The sequence below is a fragment of the Papaver somniferum genome, chromosome 2, assembly GCF_003573695.1.
Source record: "Papaver somniferum cultivar HN1 chromosome 2, ASM357369v1, whole genome shotgun sequence".
In the NCBI taxonomy this organism is placed as follows: domain Eukaryota; kingdom Viridiplantae; phylum Streptophyta; class Magnoliopsida; order Ranunculales; family Papaveraceae; genus Papaver; species Papaver somniferum.
Window position 1 is genome coordinate 149,839,147 of NC_039359.1, and position 25,236 is coordinate 149,864,382.

At 36.1% G+C, this 25,236-nt stretch overlaps 1 protein-coding gene and 1 pseudogene across 1 annotated transcript; one reads left to right on the forward strand and one right to left on the reverse strand.

Annotated features, from left to right (window-relative positions):
* Positions 1-3,947: 3,947 nt before the first annotated feature.
* Positions 3,948-5,826, forward strand: LOC113349434 (DNA ligase 1-like). Its single transcript, XM_026593409.1, has 2 exons — positions 3,948-4,095; positions 4,774-5,826. Exon 2 carries the CDS (start codon positions 4,841-4,843, stop codon positions 5,585-5,587), a length of 747 nt encoding a protein of 248 aa, XP_026449194.1. The 5' UTR covers positions 3,948-4,095; positions 4,774-4,840; the 3' UTR covers positions 5,588-5,826.
* Positions 5,827-5,952: 126 nt separating this feature from the next.
* LOC113349435 lies at positions 5,953-11,127 on the reverse strand (annotated as a pseudogene).
* Between the last annotated feature and the right edge of the window lie 14,109 nt (positions 11,128-25,236).

The following is a 25,236-nucleotide window of genomic DNA, read 5'->3' on the forward strand; positions in this document are numbered from 1 at the left end:
GACAAGTTAGAGGTTTCACTTGTGTCAGAAACAGCATTGAATGCAAGAGTTTGAATAAAATTTGGATAAAGTATTTTTACCTTTCCAAGAGAGGTATTTTTGGAGAGGGTGTTGAGGTTATTTCCTCCATCGATGACTGGTGGTACGTTAATAGAGATAGCTTTGTCCATAATCAGATCGCTATAAACACAGACTTGTAAGGTCTTAAATGTGTTTGCATGCTCTGATACCAATTGGAAAAGCGGCCAATATTTCAGTTAGCAATCTGTATGGACTAACTCCGAAATACTTTCTAGAGAATCAACTAGAAAGTCAGACTGAATCTAGGTAAAAGTATTTCAAGGAGTTAATATCTCTCTCTTGATTTGATTTACTCAAGCTAATAGAAATCAACGAGTCCTAATCAAATACAAGGAATAACACGGATGGTACCAAAGACCAATATCCGAGGATCAATCAATGACAATCAACAACCAAAGTTTGGATTACTCTAATTGATGATCTAACGCACAACCTGTATTATTTCAATTTCAATTATAAAGATAAAACAATATAATGCGGAAACTGAAATAACACAGACACCAGAAATTTCGTTAACGAGGAAACCGCAAATGCAGAAAAACCCCGGGACCTAGTCCGGATTGAACACACACTGTATTAAGCAGCTGCAAACACTAGCCTACTCCAAATTAACTTCGTTCTAGACTGTATTTGAACCCCAATCAATCTCACACTGATCCAAGGTACGGTTATGCTCCTACGCCCCCGATCCCAGCAGGATACTGCACACTTAATTCCCTTAGCTGATCTCACCCACAACTAAGAGTTGCTACGACCCAAAGTCGAAGACTTTAATAAACAAATTTGTATCACACAGAAAAGTCTACGATAATAGATGAATCCATCTCCCACGAATATACCTACGAGTTTTGTTCCGTCTTTTGATAAATCAAGGTGAACAGGAACCAATCAATAATACCAGACTTATATTCCCGAAGAACAGCTTAGTATTATCAATCACCTCACAATAATCTTAATCGACGCAGCGAAAAAAGATATTGCGGAATCACAAACGATGTGACGAAGTTTGTTTGTGATTATTTTTTATCTTGCCTATCGGATATATCAATCTGAAGCCAATTATTACAATTGTACTCGTACGATAGAAGATGCGAGATCAGATCACACGACTACAATAAAAGTAGTATCGGTCTGGATTCACAATCCCAATGAAGTCTTTAAGTCGTTAACCTGGTTTAGAAAAAGAAACCAAAGGTTAAAGGAGAATCGACTCTATCTTAGCATAACTAGTATCACACAGAATGTGTGGGGATTAGGTTTCCCAGTTGCTAGAGTTCTCCCTTATATACATTTTCAAATCAGGGTTTTCAATCAATGTTAGCTTAGTAACAAAGCATTAAATATTCACCGTTAGATGAAAACCTGATTAGATTCAAGCTAATATTTCTCAATCATTAGAGCGAAAACTTAGCTTGTCACACACAAATGAAATGTCCAATTTTGGGTTTATGAACCGTACCCAAACATTAACATTTGTTGGTTCAACAAGTCAACCAAAATGTTAGCCATATGATTACTCTCATATCAACCTTATTCTTCTTCACCATAACTAGTTCAAATGACTCCAATGAACTAGTTAGAGAGTTGTTCAATTGCAAGGAAATCTTATGTAACTACACAAGACACAATTGAAGCAAAACCGGTTTGATTCACTCGAATCGGTTCATGAACTTTATAGCCACGGTTTGCAAAAGCATTCCTTAATTTATTTAAACATTAGTTCAAGAACAACCGACTTTATATATAACCTTCTCAAGTTCGCGGACTGGGTTCGCGGACTTAAGCTTATGGAAGGAGTACACAAACTCCAGCAGAAAATCTCGGGCCGAGAAGTTCCGGAAGTTCGCGGACTTGGCTCACGCCACTTCCATTTCTCTTGATCAACAAAGTTCGCAAACTTTGGTTCAAGGAATATGGACTTATACATATATGTGTTTCCACAACAATGCTTATATCCTACCAATGGTTATGTAATCTAAACTCTCATTTCAATCATTCAAACATTCTCAGAGAACGTTATATAGCCGTTATTCACAGACCATTTTTCGTCAGAGCAATTTTCAAAGTGATTGAAACATAACATGACTTTCGTCACTTGGTAAAGATGAATTCGGCTAAAGCGAAAGCTTACCAACACACATTTCGAGAAATAGATAGGCGAGATAAACTCAGCTCTAAATAGCAAACGTGTATAATGAAAGTCTATATATCAAAATGACTTTTGTCTCAAGAGTATGAGATAGAGTAAATAGACTTTTGAGTAGCAGATAACTTCAAGTCTCCACATACCTTTTAGTCGATGAAGATTCACCAGTTCCTTGAGTAGTCCTTCGTCTTGTATGATGATTGTCATGTAGTCCTTGAGCTCAACTACACTTTCTATCCTAGTCCGAGACCTTTAGCTATGTAGGCTAGAAATCAAGACTTATAGTTTTGATCACTAATATTGACAAACATGCTTAAGATAGCAACACATGCGAGTTCGACCGAGCAATGCTCTGACAAGGAGGATTCTTACATACGCTATGTGGAATGTTATAATTGATGAAGAAGAGGATAAGAAGATAGGCCGTGAAGAAGAAACAAGATTCTGAAGTTCTACACTAATGGTGGATATGAAGAAAAAACAAAGTTTTGAGAACCTATTTAACATAAGGAAAAGGCCATGAAGCGGTTTCATCCAAATGAAGCATAAATTTTGTCTACCTCTTTGGACTTGATGAGTTGTTCTTGCCTCTTTAAGTTACAGAGATCCGCAGGACTTCATTTACACGAGGCTAATTTCCAACTTAGCTCAACTTTTTATTGTTGACTCTATCAATTTTGATTAACAATATTTTGATTAGTAAACTGACCATTATTAATTAATGCTGAAATACCAATATCCAACACGAATTTTAATTTAGGTTACGCAGCAGACTGTAAACCTATGGAAATCATATACCCTTGTGTAATTCAAAATGCAAAAAAGAAAAGCATTATAAACTCAAAAGAAGCACCAAATTACGAATACGAGTTTCCAAATTTGGAACACCAGATGAACATTTCCTAGTTTAGCTAGATAAGATTTCAACAGTTCGAATTTTTTTAGCAAAATAGGTGGGTTGGTTGACTTTTAAGGGTTTTCCATTTATGGTTCCTTGGAGAAGATCACTATCGGTTAGGATCTTTAATCTTAGGCATTAATATTTTAGATATGTGGAGATCTAATACGGATTTTTGATGGGTTAAGGACTTGGCATGTGATTGTTAGTGAAGTTAAATGTATTTTAGTAGTTTGCTATTTAGTCTGCGGAAAGCAATACCGGTCGTTACTTAACCTAATCAACATGAGTCAATGTGATTTTCAAGTGCCACTAATAAATGGGACAAATGCTAGACCAAATATTAATTTTGGATAAAATATTCACTAACCTATTTCTTTGCCTTTTCTTTAACCAGCTTGAGCACATATCATCATCTTGGTTATATGCAAGGGATGAGGCAATACGTATAATCGTCTCGTTAGTTAGAATAATATTTTACCGCTAAGAATGGGCGATAATCTAGATATACATCCAAACATGCATCTTTTTTAGGGGTGGAAAACCACGTACGATGCGTAGTTGAAATGCACAAAGATCAGCCGACTCAGTACTCCCTCCAATCATGGAAAGTAGTCGTGCATTATATTTCGGAAGCATAACTGCCATAACATGCCTGCCGTCATCTATTGGCTCGTTGAGTCTCCCAGATTTGACGCGTTACGAACACGCTGGCCACTATGCATCGTCTCATCCATTACACCTACTTGTCAAAGGTGTGTAGGCCCACTGAGTCCTTGAAAGTAGCGCCAAGACACTCTTGGATCACCGCGTTGGCAACGAGTTACTCTTTTACTACGGCTTTTCTCTATAAATACATCGACTCTGAAAGAAGAAGGAGAGAAGAAGATAGAATTTTCGATCTGCTAATACTTTTGGAAATTGAAATCGCGGAGACCATTTTAGAAGAGACAGTTCAGATCAATCCAGGGTATGTTAGCTGCACTTCCTCTGTTTCTTTGATTTTGCTTCTCACTCGTGATTTTCTATTATCTACTAGAAAACTGTTTTTAATGTGATGAATGATCAAGAAATATGCTTAAAATTGTTGTCATGATCATGAACTTGCTCTTTTGAAACATGATCTTCTCACTGACTATGCAGTTTTTAAATTAGATCAGAGCTACTAGAAGAATTACACATTCTAGCTAACTTTTTTAGGCGATCAATTTGCACAAGGAAATAGATCTAGATTTTTTGTAAGATCAAACAAATTTAATGGATCAGTTTTGCTTTTGAAAATTCAATAAGTTACCTTATAATCATGGATAGGATAAGATTTTGGTGTATGAGAAAAAGGGTTCTGTGTGAATGCTACGTTATGACCGTTCTGGTGCTAGTGTAAACTAAGTAACTAATGCAGCATCGGTTTCTAATAGGATTAATCCAAAACCTTTTAACTCAAAGACTGCACTGGCCACTCCAGAAGTTTGCAAAGAATGCTGCCGATATCAAGTACCGAAAATTTGGGATTAACTAATGCACTTTTCTTTAGCTGTCTGGATTTTTTGATCTTGTTGCTAAGGTTTTGTTGGAATGCTGTTTCATTTTACAATTGAGATCTTAAGTGTCAGTTTACTCAATGGTGATTATATGTTTGGTACTGCAGGACAATCTAAGACCAAGCAAAGAAATTGTTTAGTACTCTCTTGTCAAAGCTAATCTAAAAAGAACCTATGGCAGACAAGGTCGAGAAGAAGACTGAAATGGAGCTGGAAGTGAAGAGTATATCTATTGAAGATGAGAAGCCGAAACACAAAGAAGACAAAGAGAAAAAACATAAAGAGGGTGAAGAGAAGGGAAAGAAAGACAAGGAGAAGAAACACAAAGAGGGAGATGAAGGAAAAAAGAAGAAAGAAAAAAAGGAGAAAGATGGAGAAGAAGAAGAGGTGAAGGAAAAAAAGAAAGACAAGAAGAAGAAGAGTGAAGAAGGAGATGCTGTAGGTGAAGAGGGAACAGAAAAAGAAGCTAAAAAGGAAAAGAAAGACAAAGAAGCTAAGAAGGAAAAGAAAGACAAGGAGAACAAAAATGAAGGTCTAGAAGACGAAGAAGGGGAAGACAAAAAGAAAGAAAAGAAGAAGAAGAAGAAGAAAGACAAAGATGGCGAAGAAGAACTGAAGGAAGGGGAAGATGAAAAGAAAGAAAAGAAGAAGAAGAAAGACAAAGATGGCAAAGAAGACAATAAGGATGAAAAGAAGGCCAAGGACAAAGATGAAAAATCAAAGAAGAAGGAGAAGGATGAAGGCACTGACATGAAAGAAGAAAAAAAGAAAGACAAGGAAGGGAAGGAGAAAGATGGAAAAGATAAAAAAGAAAAAGAAAAGAAGGACAAGAGCAAAGATGAGAAAGATGGCAGCAGCAAGAAGAAGGAGAAGGATGAAGATAAAGAGAAGAAGAACAAGAACAAGGAAAGTGAGGAATAGAAGTGCTTCTCACAAGCCAATAGACTCACCAGCTGCTACGGAAACTAGTCAACAGTGGTGCTTGCTAATGCAGTTTAGCAATGTACTGTAATCTTCTTGGACTTTTCCTTTTTCTTTTTTCATATTCCTAGAGGGGTATTGTAAGTTTGTTGTGGTTTAGAGGTTTGGTACGGTTTAACAGCTTGCACGAGTAAACTGTATCACGGCAATACCCTATCTGAATAACATGGACTTTTACTGAAGAGGTTGTTTGTTGTCCATCCATCCGCTTGGAGCTCTTACTTATGATTTAGATTCAGTATACAGAGATACTAGCAACCTAATTCAGGTCACAGTAGCTTCAATGTAAAAGAAGGTAGATGCAAAAATGACGGACCTCACTTATTTCATTTCATTTAACCAAGAAAACACGTAACAAATCAGTGGGTTCTACATTTTCCATATATTTACTCCCACTGGGGTGAAAGGTGTCCCCTTTCAACAAATCGCATCATAAGCCTCTTTGCCATCAGATTCCTATTGAACAAATCGCATCATATATTTACTCCCACTTGCTTTCCATCTAATATCAATCTTTCATTCACCTTCTCACACAACTTCAGGTCAGGAATCAGATTCCTATTGAACATTCGACAAGCGACTTTGTATGCTGATAAAGGAAGTCTCTTCTCCAAGCAACTCTCGATAAGCAAATGGCTCGTATCAGCATCAGTTTTTGACGCTGTTCTCAGAACCTTGTTCAAAGCCTTATAAGCCTCCTCCGGCTTACCAAGTCTACAAAGTTTTTCAACAACTTGATTATACGCTGTCCTGAATTCTTGCCTTAACAGCATTTTCTCAAGCAACTTCAGTAGTTCTTCCACTTTCCCGTTTTCACAATACCGAGAGATAACAGTCCGATAAGTAACTGGTGTTGGAAGCAATCCCTTATGAAGCATTTTTTCAGTAAGTTTAGTTGCCTCTTCCAATCTACCACTTTTACCAAATGCGTCAATTAATGTTGTATATGTAAACACGTCAGGTTGTTTGTTTTTAAGATACATGTCATCCACCAAAGAAAGAGCAGCTTCCAAATCACCTTCTTTACAAAACCCATGTATTACAGTTAGAGGTGTCAAACAGGCCGGCCTGGCCTGCCTCTGATTGGCCTAGCCTGGGCCTGCAGCCTGGCCGGGGTCGGCCTGTCAATAAAGCTGGCCTGGATCCTATTAAATGAGCCCAGCCTGAGCCTGAGCCAGGCCTGTTTTAATTTTGGCCGGTCCAGGCTAGCCAGTTAAAGTATGACCTCTTTCTTTTCAAAAAATATATCCATAGTGTTTCGAACTCATTACCTCGTGCTCATATATCAATGACCCAAACCAGTTGGGCAGCGTTTTATTTATGTCTATTTTGTCAATTGATATATTATATCAAATCAATTTACATATCGTAGGGTCAAACAATCCATTATTTATTTAAGGCAGGCGGGAAATTAGGAAACTGGACTGGCCCGACCAGTTTAAACAGGCCAAAGCCTGGCCCGATCCGTAATAAATCAGGCCCTTACCTGCCTGTGGCCTGTGACTGGCCCTTTGTAACCATCTCAACCCTCCCTTGTCGGCACAGCCCAGCCCTTGCTCAAACATTCTTCCATAAAATGGTGACTGGCCCTTACCTCCCTTTGGCCTGTTTAAGATGGTTACAAATTTAGAATGTAAAATTTACAACATTAACAGCACAGCCCTTGCTCAAACATTCTTCCATAAAATTCTTGGTCTCATCAACCCTCCCTTGTCGGCAAATAGATTGAAGTAATAGATTAATTTCAGCAGAGGTTGGAAAGAAACCCTTTGTAACCATCTCTTTTACCACCTCGCAAGCCTCGGCCAACTTCCCTTCCCTACGAAGTCCATGCATCACAACACTATATGTGATGGCATTTGGGGTCCACCAATCCTCCTCACTCATATTCATCATCTCTCTAGCCTCTGATGAGTTTCCTGACCTACAAAGCCCATTTAACAATGCCGTGTACGATACAGTATTTGGTTTGCAGCCATGCTCGTACATTTTCTTAATCATCTTCTTAGCTTGATCAACCTCTCCTGTCTGACAAAACCCATTCACAACTGCAGTATAAGTAGCAACATCCGGCAGACAACCCTTAGTAAACATCTCATTAACAATTTCTTTTGCCTTACCCAAATTTCCTTTCTGACAATACGAGTCCACTATTGCACTGTATCCCACCTTATCACTCTAAATCCTTTTTCTTCTGATTCTCTCAAGAAATCAAGAGCCTCGTCACCATGCCCATTCTTTGACAAAACATGAATAAGATTATTGTATGTGACCTGGTCTGGCATTAAGTTACCATCCATCTTCATTTTCACCAACAACTCTCGCACTTCCTTCATTCTTTTCTCTTTACAGAAGAAGCCCATTACAGTATAATAACTGATCTTATCAGGATTACACCCCTTTAGAGGCATTTCATCCATCAATTCCAAGGCATCATCAACTCGATGAACGTCACAATAGCCTTTAATCAGGCAGTTAAAGGTAACGACATCAGGTTCAATTCCAACCCTCTGCATCCTATCCAGAAACCTTAATGCTTTCTCCATTTGATTTGCCAATACCAGAGTGAAAATTGCAGTGTTACTAACAGACAAGTCGGGAACACATCCTGATTTCTGCATCAAATTTAAAACACGCATTGCACTCCTCAATTGGCCTGCTCGGCTGTATGAGATCATCAAATACCTATATACTTTCGGCTGCATTTCAATACGGCGTCGAGCCATTAGCCGAAGAACTCTCCTGCAACCTTGGCACAGCTTTGTTTTTCTTAGAATCTCAAGCAAAGTATAGTAAACCTGTGGGTCATGGCGGTACCTCCACTGTCGATCTGCCCAGTAGAAAAAATTTAGAGCAACTCGCTCATCGACCTGATTACGGAGAACTGAGCATACTTGCCGAGGTTTGAGGCTTCTTAATAAATGCCTTAAATTTCCTTCAAGATCTGGATTCCACGCTTGCCTATGTTGAATTAGTCTACATACTTCCCTAACCAAAGGGTGGTTTCTGAATTCATCATCACCAACTTCTGTAACTTTTTCAGCTTCTGAACTTTGATGGTTACAATTTGCTCTAAACGAATTCAAGACCCCAAAATCCTCCTCATCATCAGATTCTTCTGATTCTTTTTCTGAATCAGATTGTGGAATGTGGGTCTCAGCAAATGAGTCTAAGACCATATGTCCTTGAATATTTTCTTCTTCAGCACCCGTAACAAAATCATACTTTTCCACAAGATTGTGGTTAGGGTTATTAGTAGGAAAGGAAGAGGGTATCTCAAACTCAATTCCTTTACAGTAACTTAGGTTATTAAATTTACTTCTATTCTCTATGCCAGTATCTCTAAATTCTAAGTTTCCATAACAACTCCAAAAATTCTTCCCTGTAAAATGCAATAATCATGTAAGAGTAAGAAATATGAAAAAAGAGATGTTTTTTGAGAGTAAGTAACAACAATCAAATAATCCCTTACCCAATGACATCCTTGTATTACTAGTGATGTTCGCTTCTTCAGCATTATGAAGAGTCAAATGTAGGTGTCCATCAAATACCTGTGGAGAAAGCAAACATTTAGTCATTATCCTAGTTATCTAATGACACACAATACAAAGCCATGGTCTTGTGATGGATTCAGATATTGTAATCTGTAAGAAGCCATGCCATCCCAAACTTCACTATAATGCTACTTTAGAACAAATGATAAAGATAAATGTCTACAGCCACTGCCTACATCTATTAACATACCCATGAAGATGCTAACATCATTCACAAAAATATGAAATTCTTATATCGCACACCTAGGAAAAGATTCCGAAATCACATATTTCAGTTGGTACACATGATAATGTAAGTCGAACAAGTATCCCCAGTACTGAGCATAAGGGGAGATGCTTCTGCATAAGTTGATTGTAGGCAATGGATAATTATGTTCAACTGATTACATAGTCAACAAGGTCATCTTGCTAACATGACCTGACGTACATTGCAATTCACACCCCGTAACTAAAAGGCATTGCCTTCTATAAGAATCATCTTTTCATGATTTAATGCTTTTATGACCAAAAGGAAATTGGGAATACCCCAGCCGGTTCATGCATATGACCAGTGGAACCTAATGCTAAAATTAGATACTTGTATAACAGTCCTGGTAACTAGTATCCTGTAATCTTGACTGTGTTTTTGAAAAGTCGAAAGTTTTGAAACTGACCCAAATATAAGCTATACCACGTTATGTGCTGCCCAACTCCAGGACCACTTTAATAGCACAAACTGTTTTAGTTAACACTCAAAAGAACTAAGATACGTTATCCACAAAAAAATGGAAAGTTTCATTGGTGTTCTTCACAGCAGCTGCCTGTCAAAACACAAACATTTCATAGCTGTGAGTTATTTATTATCCCATAGCAAAATCTATCTGATCGTGCTATTATTTGTTTATGATCCACTTGTAATTAGTAAAATGGCTTCGATTCACACCAGCTAATTCAAGAACTCTACTTCATAATAGATTGTAGGGGAAAAAATTTATCAAATTTCAGTCTACTTAATCCAATTAAAAGACGTCTTTCTTCTACTTTTCTGAGTAACCATCAATATGACAATGCCAATAATTCGAAAAAAAAAACAAAAAAACACTGGTTCAATAGTTGATGGAGAATGCAATCATGGAAACTATTATTATATACTGGTGCTTAGAAAGAAAGGTTCTAGATAAATGATACCCAGAACAGGAAGCATCCCCTTATGGGAATGAATTCTTGGATTCGTTTCTTTCTCTTTCAAGATTTGCACAAGATCCTTTCCAGAATCTTTATCAAACATATTACCAGCAAGTCTATGTACTAACCAGCTACAAGCTCAAAAATTTCTAGTGTGTTACTTGAATCAAAACCCTACAGTCCTTCGATAACATAAAATTGCAATTATCAAATATCTTAAGCTGATCCTTTGATGTCCTTCTAACACTGGATTCCCAATTGCAATAGAAGAATGAGAAAAAACTTACAATTTGGGATGTCATTTCCAAGATTTTCTGCTCAAACAACCAAACTTGAATCCGTGCTTTCTGAAAACAGAAGCAAAAGAATTAAGAGACAGAATTAAGGATAAATAGGAATTATAAAGTAAAAGTGAAATCGTTTGTACAACTTACAATTCGACGAAAGCAAGAAATGAGATTCTGACAATGGTAGACATCCCAAAATACAGTTAGTACGGGGAGAGAGGATGAGAAAGAGAGAAGACTGAAAAGTAAGTGTCTTGAGATCCATACCATGTGTCGAATCATTGTCCCCTGAACGCTGGTAGTCGCCATGGACAGGGAATCTTAAATTCCCTCCTCAACTATGTTGAAAGAATGAAGTACACAGACAGAAACCCTAAAGCCAAAGGAAAATTAGAGCCATTGTCCAATAGCAGAGTTCTCAAGTGACTCTAACTATCAATAATGGGGGCATTCGGGATAGTTTTTTCATTGCTTAATAATTTGGGCATTTGGGATAGAACTTTTAGTTTCAAAGCTTTTAAACTTAATCAAGAAACAACCATTTCATGGCATTTAAAGGAATGGTGAGATTGGGGTGCCCTAAGACACAGCCAAGCTCGCCTGTCTTGGCAACTAATAGGGTTTGGATACAATTTTGCCTATGACTTCTGCTTCTCCAGAAATAGAAGTCAGAAGTCAGGATATTTTGCTTGGCAAAAAGTTAATTTTTCTGCTTTTAGAAATCGTTTTAAAAATTCTACACCCAAACTGACTTCTTGCTTTTTGACTTATAGAAGTCAAAAAGTTACTTCTGGACGTGTATCCAAACGCACTATAAGAGACTCTTCACCCAACAGACTTGCACTCAATTCACAATTGGGCATCAAAAGTCTTAGCACCTTATCATAAAAGCTAAACAACCCACAGGAGGATACAAAGCCGATTGCTGTAAAAGAAAAGTTTAGGAGCTAGTTGGGTCCGGAAAGGAGGGAGACAATGGAATACAACAAATAAAATTGAATTGTACTTGGAAAATTGGAAATGGCAAACTGATTGACATTTGGGATGACAATTGGATCCTTGATACGACTAAAAATTGGTCATGGGAACTGGAAATCTAAGCAAGGTAAGTCACTTAATCACTGAAACAAAACTCCATTTCTTTAGTTGTAATCTGACAACATAGTGAAAAAAGAAACTAACCGATGTGCAAGCAAATATTGAAACTTAAAAGTAGTTTTGGATAGCCGTGATGAGTTGATGTTGAAGATACACTTATGCTCCACAGTACGCATGTGATTCGCAATAATGAGCAAGCAAGTTATAAAAACAATCAAATTCTCATTGTTGAAAGTTAAACCAATAGAATATATAATCTACACATCAATGTATATTCCTTATCCAAAAAATACAGTTTGTGTTTCATAGAAATCTTCAAACGTAAATTGCTGCTGTAATTTTTAAATTCAGGATTCTTCTTGTTTATTTCTTGTTTCTTTGTACCTTCGGTAACAACTTTAAATCTCGTTGGGAGTTCAACTATCATATTAAGTAGACACTTCCTGCATTGAAAAATACAAATGACGAAGTCATTAGAAATGTAAAAACAACCAGAATTTGTGTTTCACACGGCCTAGGATATCCATTTTACAATAGTCAGACAGCCTGGGAAATTTTCACAAGAAGTCCGCATTAGCCAAGATCTTCAACATCGTGTGTCTACATGTGAAACATCGAAAGATACTTGGGATATCTTAGAAACCATATTCGAAGGAAATACCTCAGAAAAGGAGGCACGACTTTAATACCTAACTTCTGATTGGGAAATCCTTCGTATGAATGATGAAGATTCGTTTGAAAATTTTAATCACACACTTTCTGATAGTGAAAGTCTCTCATGTGTTAGGAAAACTATTTCAGAAAAGTATATTGTGCTGAAATTTCAAAGATCTCTACCATCTCGATACGAGTCTGAGAAACATGCACGGAAGGAAACGATCTTTCAACCCTTACAATAATTGACCTTGTTGGAAAATTAAATATCTTTGATCTTGAACATCACACTAAGGTCGAAAAGGTATTTCCTATAAAACCACCAGAAATACTAGTAACTCTAGAAAAGGAAAAAGTGATTTTGTGACCGAGAAATATCGTAAAAGTGATAAATAAGATTATGAAGAATATCTTGACACATGTGTGTTTCTCATCACTCTAAATTTTAAAGATCTTGTAAAGAACATAAATAAACGATTATCTAAAAGTCGCTAGAAACACATACTTATTAGGTTTAACAATATTTGCCTGCTCTGATACCAACAGAAAATGAGAGGGTACCAAGTACACCACCAACTTTTTTTCTCGACAACCTAGAAGGACAAAACCTAATACAATCACAAGTAGGTCAAAGCAAAGACATTTGAATAAGATTGTATATAGAGTTTTTTTCATTTCTCCTCTATAATCAATATGTATAGATCAAAGGTGTTAGAGCACTGATCGGTCGAACTCGTAAGACTTGCTACCTCAAGCTTGTTGTCAAGTTTAGTTGCTAGAACTATAAGTCTTGATTTGTAGTCTACTTATAACTAAGTCTCGGATTAGGATAAAAAGTGTAATTGAGCATTAGACTTCACGGCGTTCATTGATTGAAGACGATTAACCACTAAGGGGAGCTTGTGGAACTTCATCAACAAAAGGTATGTGGAGACTTGAACTCATCTATCACTCAAAAATATATCTACTCTATCTCCTATTTGAGACAAAAGTCGTATAGCTACATAGAATTTGATTATACACATTTGATATTTTGAGTTGAGTTTAACTCGCTTACATATTTCTCGAAATATGTGTTAGTAAGCTTTCACTTTAACCAAGTTCATCTTATATTCTTGACGAAAGTCAAAAGATGATCATGTGAAAATCGCCTTGTAACATCTTACATGATTTGTGTGAGACAGTCATTTGATGTAGACTCGGAATGTTTTGTATTGATCATTCGATCACTTGAAAATTGCTTCGAAGCTAATAGTTTGTGTGGCACAGCTATTGTCGTCTTCTAAGAATGTTTCAATGATTGAAATGGGAGTTTAGAAAAAATAACCATGATTGGATATAGCACTATATGCGTACTTGTATGCTAACTGTTGCAAGTTATTCCAAGTTTGGGAACCATAGTATGCGTACTGGTTGGCTAATGAAAGTCCGGGAACTTACTAAACATACCGGTATGCGTACTGGCGTGAGTTTCAAGTTCCGGAAATTCAAATGAGTTTTGTAAGGTATGCGTACCCGTTATCATACTAGCGAACCCAAACTTAGTCCGGTCACTTAGATATGCGTACACGTATGCATACTTGAGTAGGTTATGTTCTAAAATCGGTTTGTTCATGAACTAATACATTTATATAATAAGGAATGCAATCTTTTGGAAGCCGTGGATATAATGTTCATGAATTGATTCAAGTGAATCAAAATCGATTTTGCTTCAATTGTGTCTTGTATACTTCTATGAGAATATAAACAATTGAATAACTCTAGAACTAGTTATGATTAAGATGAATAAGGTTGATATGAAAGTGTTCATATAGCTAACTTCGTTTAACTATTGTTGAGCCAACAAAGGTGTACACGTTTAGGTACGGTTACTCATATTTAAATGAAGTCACTTTTCATTTGAGTGTAACAAGCTAAGTTCGATCTAACGGTTGAAAGATATTAACTTGAGTCTAATCAGGTTTTAATTTAACGGTGAATATTGAATTCTTTGTTACCAAGGTAATATTGATTGCAAACCCTGATTTGATGACTATATAAAGGAGAAATCTATAGCAACTGGGAAACCTAATCCCCACACCTCATGTGTGATACTAGTTGCGACTAGAGTCGATTCTCATTTAACCTTAGGTTTTTCTAAAACCTAGTAGGTTAACGACTTGAAGACTTCATTGGGATTGTGAAGCCAGACCCAACTATTTTCTATGTAGTTGCGTGTTCTGATCTTGTTTTTTCTATTGTGTTGAGTAGTATCTTCTCTAAGATTTGCTCGAGATTTAATCTCCAATAGGCAAGATAAAAAGTAGTCACAAACATCTTCGTCTCATCGTTTGTGATTCCACAATATCTTGTTTCGCTACCATACGCTCAAGATTATTGTGAGGTGATTGGTATTTTTAGGTTGTTCTTCGGGAATATAAGTCAGGTATATCAATTGGTTCCTGTTCACCTTGATTTATCAAAAGACAGAATAAAACTCATAGGTATATCTGTGGGAGACATATTTATCTATTCAATAGACTTTTATATGTGAGACAGATTGGTTTATCAAGTCTTCAACTTTGGGTCGTAGCAACTTTTAGTTGTGGATGAGATCAGCTAAGCGAATCAAGTGCGTAGAATCCGTGTTGGTTCTAGAGGCGTAAGGAACGCGACTGTACCTTGATCAGTGTGAGATTGGTTAGAGATCAACTATTCTATTCTGAAGTTAACTTGGAGTAGGCTAGTGTCTGTAGCGGCTTAGTACAGTGTGGTGTTCAAATCTGGAATAGGTCCCGGGGTTTTTCTGCATTTTCGGTTTCCTCATTAACAAAATTTCTGGTGTTTGTGTTATTTCTTTCCCCATTATATTTTCTATATAATTGAAATATCACAGGTTGTCTAAGTTCAATCAATTTTGAATCAACCTTTGGTTGTTGATTGAATTTATTGACACTTGGATATTGGTTTTTGATACCGTCCAAGTTATTTCTTATATTCAATCGGGTTCGCAAATTCCTATTTGTTTGATTATAGATTGAATTGACAAATAAAGACATAATCTTTGATATACTTTTCTTAAGATTGAGTCTGACTGTCTAGTTGATTCTCTTGAAAGTATATTAGAGTTAGTCCATACAGATTGCTAAGTGAAATGTTGGATGTGGTTGTTAGACCCCCGCTTTTTCAATTGGTATCAGAGCAGGCAAACACGTTTAAGACCTCATAAGTCTTTGTTTGTAGAGATCTGACTCTATGGATAGAAGTGTTATCTTTATAATGTAACGCCAGTCTTCGATGGCTCGAACTACTTATGGTGGAAAATTGCTATGCGTGCCTTTCTTCAAGCGCGTGATTTTCAATCATGGGTTTATGTTGTTAATGGATATAATCCTCCGGTTGATTATGATGATGTCGAGATTCTTATCACGATGCAAAATTCTGAAGGATTGAATGCAATCATCCATTCCATAACCCCAAATCTTCAGCATCATGTGACTACGTGCACTCGGTCTAAAGATGTGTGGGATATCTTAGAAACCGTATTCGAAGGGAATGAAAAAGAAGCCAGGCTTCAAAACCTAAATTCTGATTGGGAAAACCTTTGTATGACATATAAAGATTCATTTGATGAGTTTAATCACAAGTGTCTGAAATTGTTAATGCATCTTTTGCATCGGGTGAGACTATTCCTGGAAAGGATATTGTGATGAAAATTCTCCGATAATTGCCATCTAGATACGATTGTAAGAAACATTCCATCGTTGAAGGAAATAACTTTGATACGCTTTCCAGAAATACTCTTACTGGAAAGTTAAAAATACTTGATCTTTATCAGAACACAGTCAGAACAGCTGCGTTCAATGTTGTGACCAACACAAGCGAATCTTCTAACTTGTCTTGGGTTGATGAATGTTGTTCCAATCATGTTTATTTTAATAAATCACTGATTACACAAAAGATCAAGGATATTGTAAAAAAAGCAAAATATGTGAGAAACGTCTCTCCTTGGTTAATGCTTCAGATGATTCAATACAAGAAAAATCATCCCAGGTTGTCAACATCTTGCATACCTCCGATGTGTGCAATGAATTTTCGGCTCTCACAGCTGAAACTTCTTCCTACTCAAATTCTTATTCAGAGTTTGAGTATGACACTGAGATTTTTGAATTCTTGGATAAGTGTGAAGAAATTCACCAAGAAACCTCCAACTAAAGGCTTCGTTGGAGAAACTTGAATCATCACTTCAGGTAAAAAATCTTGAGATAGATTGTTTTAGTGATGAATTCACCGGGACCCTATCTCTGAAGGAAAAAGAGATTAATACTCTTAAGTGTGACCTGCCAAGGTTGTCTGGAAGTTCTGACAAAATCTCAGCAATGCTATTCGGTCAGAAGACTTTTGGAAACACAAATGGTTTAGGGTTCAAAAGAAAAACTGTGAACATAATCAACACCTTTGTTGCAACCAGTTTTGGAACAATTTATGATGAATGTTGTGATAAACAGGAGGCAAATAAGCAAGACAATAAATCTTCCTTGATTTGTTCGTTTTGTGGAAATGCAAATCATGTTCAAAGTAGGTGTTGGAAATTCAAGAGGAACAACAAAAGGATTGCCAAACTTCAAAATGGCATGCAAAGAATGAATCTGGCCATGGGTAATCAACAGGGTACTCCTGAAGACAAGAAGAAATCTAAAAGAACCAGATTCAGAAGAGGTAAAAAGTCTATTTATACAACAAACCTTGATAAGTCATTATGTGATAAAATATGTGAGCATTCTGCTCACTCCGTCACTATCTAATACTAGTGACATCTGCATCCTCATTTTTAACTTGAGAAAATGAGGATTGCATCAAGGTTGCTCAAGTTTTGTATAATTGTTAATTTCTTATTTTGTTTATGTTAAGAAAATATCTTATTAGTTGAAATAGATAATGGATCATGAATCGTAAAAGACTTGTTCAAATTTCTTCTAGGGTTTGGTTGTCCATTGGTCTATTTATTTGTGATCAAAATGGCCTTCACATGTTTTATCCTTGAAAGATACAGTTTCATGGCTCCTGTAACTAGAGGTACCACAAAAAGGGATGCAGTTGAAGCATTTAATATGTATCTTTGTGAAGGAATCAAATCCTCAAGGAAGAAGAATGAGAGATCTACAAATGATGAAGAAGGTTCTTCCTTTAACTGCCTCTTGTTTGTTTGTCATTTTGATAATAACTTTAGAGGTATGGTGAAGGATTTCAACAACTAAAGAAATGATTTAAAATCTCAAATAATTTTCCCTTTAGAAAAGATAGCTCATTATGAACATATGTTATCTCTAATAAAGAACACCTTGAGTGGACTAAAAAGAGAACTTAGTGAGTTAACTGATATTTCTGAAGATTTGGAGGAATTGAACGATCTCATAATCAATGGATTCTTCAATAATGAGAAGGAATTCTCAGTATATGCTCTGAGAAAACTCTACGATGTCTAGGAAACTTCTTATGAGAATTTATTCTTGTGTTTTAAGAAGGATAACTAGGGCTTGGAATAGCAATTATTGTGAGTACACATAACTATTGCCAACGATTTTCATCTTGCAATGTTTTTAGATTTATTTATTTAAATTCTAAAGTTTGTTTGGAAGATGATTTTGCAATATTAATCTTTATGGTTTTATATATTGCAACTGTTATAACATATGTGTGTTTGCGTCCGTGAACTATGATTGTCCCATATATGTCAAAAGTTAAGCCTATTATGTCATTATATGCAAATATTGATGGAAGATAGGATGAAATTTTGATTGCAAAGATTAAGTACATTATTTTTCTTTATGAAAACAGTGATGAAAAATAGAATGAATCTTTAAATATTTCGCAGTATTGATCTTTCCCTGATCCACTTCTATGTGAAAGTACTGTGTAACTGATGAGTGTTTAATTCTTACATATTTACCACTCAATATACATTTTATTAGTTATCTCTTTGTATATATTTGATAATTTAATTTAATTTTGCAGGTTCTAGAAAATAAATCTCGATCGAACTAAAAATATTACTTTTCCCGAAAAACATAAGATAAGGCAGAAGCTAACCAAAATATCTATTGTGGCTATCATAAAACACGGATGCGCAAGGTGCATGGACCAGTCAAGGTAGTCAACATGATAAGAAGCCATAAGTGCGATATTAAATCTCATGTCTCAAGTGGAAGGTTTAGTTGGGAACAAAAAAGGTCAAACATACAGTAGAACTTCGATAAATTAATTCGCGATAAATTAATAATTTCTCTAAGATTATATTTTTTTCTAGTCCCGATGTGGGCCAGTGTATTAAATTAATAACCTCGTTAAATTTATAAGATAATAAAAATTTTAAGTATCCAATAAGACCCAATTGAAATATAAATTAATAATTATTATAATAGCACTACATTACGGTGCCTTACTAAAATAAGATTTCAAAGTTGTTTGTTTCTTGTTCACATTTATGCAACATTGGACTTCATCCCTGATTTTCTATAGTCCTTTGAGGAATTTAGAAGTGCTTTTTTCAAATTGTTGGAGATAATCATTTAGCTTTACTATTGATAAGATTGCTTCTTTACAAGAAACTGGCTCCACACAACTATCATCCTCTAATTCCTCTTCTTGGAAATTTGATATAGCACTCCCAATAATTTCTCCGTTTGTCCAAGTTTCCCTACTATTATCATTTTCTCCTGGATAGTCTAGCGAAATAACGACATTTATTTGATTACAGTAATTAAACTCCTTGGTTCTCAATCCAAGTTCATTAATACCTTCATCTTCAACGACTTGTACATCTTCATTTTTTTGTGACCCAAGTTTATTTGCAATTGACTTTTGTTGAACATCTGTTGTCCATGACGAAACTGCAATATTACATTTTTACATATATTGTGCAATATACTACAGTATATTATATTATATTATATTATGCCAAAAATATATTAGATGTTGTAGGGCTTACAACTCATAGGTGTGCGACCCAAAACAGATATCTTTTGGTTTTCCCATCTCCATGTATATACATGTATTATATCCATGTAACATAAGAACTCTAATTAATATAGAATCCTTCTCCTTCTCTTTCCCTATCTTTTATACTACAAAACGTTATCATGCACGATGTTGTACCACGGAGCTAGATTGAATTAATAGATTTTTTTCCTTCTACATGGACGATTTACATCAACGCAATTTTATAATTAACATCAAGCTAATGTTAAAATCGTTGGAATCAAATCAGATAAGTTGGATACGTTTTCTCTCATATATTTTTTTAATTTATTTTCCCGGAAATCAAATCGGTAATGGCTGATTTGAATCTGTTCAATACCAAACGTAAACAATTAGATGATATGATTACTGTGGGTGACTCAAAATTGATTTCAACGAACTTGTCCTATACGACTATACTATAGTCAATCAAATGATTAGAATTAGAATTTTATAATACATTCGTATTCCGTGATTGATTGTGTTTTTCAGTCCGACGGTTGGTTGTAATTCCGTGGGAGAAGATCGATTTCCAGCCTATGTTGTTTCTGTCCGTTCCGGTTCCAAGCTGTCCATTCCGTTTCCAATCGCCTTGTCCCGGTTCCAAGCTGTCCGTTCCAACTCGGCCTGTTCCGACTCGGTTCGGCTTGTTCCAACATGTTCATGTTCCTGTCCTGATCTGGTTTGGGGCTTTAGGTCGTGCGCGATTATGTCATTCCGGTTCTGTCTATAAGCAGCGGGAACCAAAATGGGAGGTATGTAACTAATGCGGGGTATTTACACTTAATATTTATTGGGCTTATTTATTTGATTTTTAGAACATGCTTAGTTCTGATTTCCCTTAAGATAAGTCCATATCATATAAAGGGTCAATTTAAATTGTGACTGTTGACCTCGTTCATTAGGAATTTTGGTTAATGCTATTTAGTTCTTTTGAATATGATATTGGTTATAGTTGAATGATGTCTTTTGTATAATTGGTTGTACCAACTCGATTCAAATGCATGTATTTGGGGTTTAGAAGTACTTGGACACCATTATTGCGTACTTGATATTTTTTTCCCCAAATTTTTTTTGAGTGTTCCGTGGAACGTAATCCACTTGCTCGACTATTAAAGAGTCGGTAGTTTCTAAAGAATTGCAAATAAAATCACATGTATTCCAATTTTTGTGGAAGAACTCATGAAAGATGATATGAGTCAGAAAATTTCCATTTCTCTACTTCATCCATGATAATAACGAGCCAGCATATGTTGAAGTATGACAACAAGGGAACTATATTTAGCAATATATTCAACCTAAAGTAAGTGACTGACATGTGTTGTGAGATTCTCTTGGCCTGTTGAGATAAAGAAATTTCTCAAATTAAGCTAAGTGTAGCAAAATTGAAAATGGAAAGAACCCCGAAGTAATGATGGTTAAACGTACCGACTCGTATAAAGCATGTGAAAAGGGACTATGTATCATGAGACAAGGATGTACTTTTGTCTTCGGTAGTAATAACACCAATACACAAGTATCAACCACGTATGGGATCAACTAAAATGTAATTGTAGCTCCCATCATAAATAAAAAGAGTTGTAAATGCACCTGGTCATGTGTGTATCATAGTAGCAACCAATTTTCACATTAACTTTAATGGCATCAAGAACTTTGCCGGGCCAATTGACTATGTTATTCAGTTGAACTAGATCCAATATCTGCACCTATGGAATGAAAACACGAGACATAAAATCTCTAAAGCACTTGAGATATATTGGGTGAAACGTAATATATATTCAGTCTAAAGTACTTGAGTTGAATCCCACTTTTATTACGTAATAAGGCCACACCACTTATTAAAATTCTCAAGACCCAAATGTCTAACTCATAGTTGCTTTTCTTCCACTAGCTTAAGGAATTTAAACTAGTTGTTGAACTATTTCCTTATAATGTGACTGCCAGGATTGGATCATCGAGCGCAACACTGCTCAAAAAATTATTTTCAAGATAGAACAAAGACGTCACAAAATCTCTGTATGTACCGAGAGATAATTACACCTTGTTAAATTCCAAAGAAACTCATGCAAATGGATGTCATGTGGAACCTGACTATGACAATAATGTAATTGATTGCATCTTTTATAGTCACTAATGTATTGAGAAGGAAATATACTTTAGAGAGACTAATGAGTTAAATTAGTGAAATGTAAATCACTATAGTATTAATTTGGATTATTGAATCCATATTGACTCTGACGATGAAATGTTGGAAATTGACTCATACAGAATTTGACATAATCATAAAGGTACTTTGGTTGTGACATGATGTTTCGTTTTGAAATGACTCATACGTACATCCATGTGTTTGAGTGGACGAGACAACGAGAAAAAGATTGAAAAAATGCGAAGTAACGACATATATCTCAATAAGTGTTTTCTAAAGTACCAGATGCACAACCCCTTCCTCCCTCCCATTATGCTTTAAGTAAGAGAGTATATCACTCATTTTACAAAGTCTTCAGTAAAACAGGATCGAGACCATCCTAAGGTGCAAATGGTAAACAATCCATATTACAAAGATAACAAGGTGAAATTTAGAAAAATATTCATGCAGAATATGGACCATTGAAGTGACTTATGGCTCTGGTGAATATTTTGACATTTTGGACTAGCTATAGTTCCCAAGAAATTTGCGTTTAAAAAATCCTAGAACATATTACACAATACAAAGTGCAAAGCCTCACCACCCTTATTAATGCTAGAGAATTTACATCAAAAGGACTTGATGAATATTGCATGTTTAATTTGATCAATATAGAGCATCTTATACCCAATGGTCTCGCAGAGGCTACCATCAAATGTTACATATGGTGCCTATAGAATAGGTTATGTGTACCAACCTCTATTTTATTGCTTTGGGGATATGCAATATTACACGCATCTTACTTAATTCGTTTTTAGAACCCAATATTAGTCAACTTTTTCTGCGTACTAGTTGGTAATTGGATTTAAGCCTGACATTCGTGTTCTTACGCATTTTTGGTTGCACTATATATGTGCCATTACGACTCCACATAGTATTATAGATGGTGGATTTTCGACAAAGGCTAAATTCGTAAACTCATAATTATACGAAACTCTGATTCAGCAATCGGACGTGAGTATCGAGACACGAGTCTCTCATCGAATTCTCAACAGAGAGTACTTTCTCTCAGAGTACATGTAGATATGTAGTCTTACGACTGGACAATGGCATATCTCATGAATACTGAATACTTTCAGTGATTATTTCTATATAGGATCACGAGACGGACAACTCCTAGACAGCTTGCTCTGCTAGTATAGAGCGATAACATCTTCAGGAACAAACAACAAGTTTACCCTGACTATATAAAGGATATGACTTACCGACAAGCTCATATCGGGATAATTAATGCTCCTAGACAGCTTGCTCTGCTAGTATAGAGCCACAGAGTTAATTATTCCTAATTAAGATTGATTCTGCCGTGACATTCACTACTGAATTTCCAGAATAATCTATTATTGCTCCTATTCCATAGTCGAATCCACGACTGGTCCCATGGAATGGCAATAACAATTGCTCCTATTCCATGGTTGAATCCACGACTGGTCCCCTGGAATGGCAATAACAATTTTTCTGATTCTATGATCGAATCCACCACTTGATCTCATAGAATAACAATAACTATATTATCTCATTACTCTGATTTCATGATCGAATCCACAACTGGTCTCATAAATGGTAATAGATAAATCTTAATTACTCTGATTCTATGGTCGAATCTACGATCCCATGGAATGGTAATGCTCACTTTATTATTCTGAATTCATAGTCGAATCCCCAGCTGATCCTATGAATTAATAATAAACATTTTATTACTCAGTTTTGTGAATTATTATCCACCGAATTCCACAATTAATAATGAGTAATCAACAATCGGGCGTCTGAGCTACCTCTAAGTAAGCCTCGATTCAAATGGTGAAGGTGTATTCAACGATGATACACTAACAGTCACCGCACGAACGAGTATTTCAAAAATACAACAAAACGATGAACCTATGCAAAATAGAGAAGAAAATAATAAATAATTAAAAATATTGACCAGGGTGCTGGGAGCACGGACACACGACCGACCGACCGACCGTGTCGTGGTCAATCCCACGCCATTTTTATATTTTAATGCATTTTTATTATTATCCATGATTTGATGAAAATCCTCTCATTTTATCAAATATCCTTCGTCTCGAGGAAACTCCTCGGTTTCATGGTACTTCCATAAATCCATAAAAATAATATAAAATTAAGGAAAGGAGTGTGGGGCGTGACCATTGGCAAACCGTCCGTGTCTTGGTCCCAACCGGCCCAACACCCACGGTTTCTAATTATTTTATTATTATTATTTCTCTAATTTCATGAAAAACTCCTTGATTTCATGGTATTTTTGCACAAATCATCATATAATAATAAAATAATATAAATTATGAAAACTTGTGGGACCGTCCCTTGTCCGGCCGGCCATTCCCTAGCCGATCCCACACGCCCCTTTGTTTTATTATTTTATTATTAGTTTTCCTTGAATTCATCAAATTCCTTGATTTCATGGTATTTTTCTCAAATTAGGAAAAATTTCCTCAAATCATCAAAAATACCTAAAAAATATTAAAAAATTATGAAAACTCGTGGACCAGGCCCAAGCCGGCCGACCATGCCTACACGGTCCCACACGCCTTTGTTTTTATTATTTTAATATTTTTTGCTTCCCTGAACTCATGAAAACTCCTTCAGTTCATGGAAACTCCCTAAATTCATCAAATTTCTCAAAATTCATGAATTTTTCATAAAATCATTATAAAATTAGGGAAACTTGTGGGACCGGGCCCTGGCCGGCCAGTCATGCCTTCCACGGTCCCACATGCCCTTGTTTTATTATTTTAATATCTTTTGCTTCCTTGAACTCATGAAAACTCCTTCAATTCATGGAAACTCCCAAAATTCATCAAATTTCTCAAAATTCATGAATTTTTCATAAAATCATCAAAATATTATAAAATTAAGGAAAAGGCACCACGGGACCGTGGTCATGACCGGCCGACCATGCCTTGACCGCGGCGGTCCCACGCCTCCTCATTCCTTATTTTATAATTATTTTTCATCATCTCATGGTTTTTTTCCTCAGTTTCGTCGAAACCCTAATTTTGGCATATTTTCTCGAATGGATGCTCAATTGCACGCTAGAAAATATCAAAATTATCAGGACTGAGACGCGGACGCCTTGGGGACACGAGCACGCTATCTTGACCGACCAAGATTGGCTCTTTGGCTCACGGAAGCCGGTCCCATCAATTTTCACAGTTTTGACCTAATTTGCACAATTGCTCGTATTAGGTCCAAAACTCTCCCAAACACTTTGGATTTTCATGAAGTGATCGTCTGGCGGTCACGGGATAACCCAGGGCCAGTTTCATGACTTCATGGTCGGTCCCTCGCCTCGTCATAATTAATTAGGTTTTCTCACCTAAGGCTCAGACGAGCATTTTTTGAATAAATGATTAAACCAACATTTAATCATTCTTCCACCAACAAATCGTTAACTCTTCAGGAGTTCTTTGTATTTGCTCACGTGAGCATATGGACACTACATGGTTGATCCACGGTCCCATGTAATCGCTCCCTCCTTCGTCCCATGGTTGAAATTCTGACAACCATGAATTGATCATCAATTGATCAAATTAGGTTTCTGAATCCAAGGATCATCATTCCAGATTCCAACCTTAATAATTTTACGACGGCCTCATGGTCATTAATTTCATTAATTATGCTCGGTTCAACGAC

What these genes read in the sequence shown, in the direction of transcription:
- LOC113349434 (XM_026593409.1), top strand. Translation starts at nt 4,841, where the DNA reads ATGGCAGACAAGGTCGAGAAGAAGACTGAAATGGAGCTGGAAGTGAAG.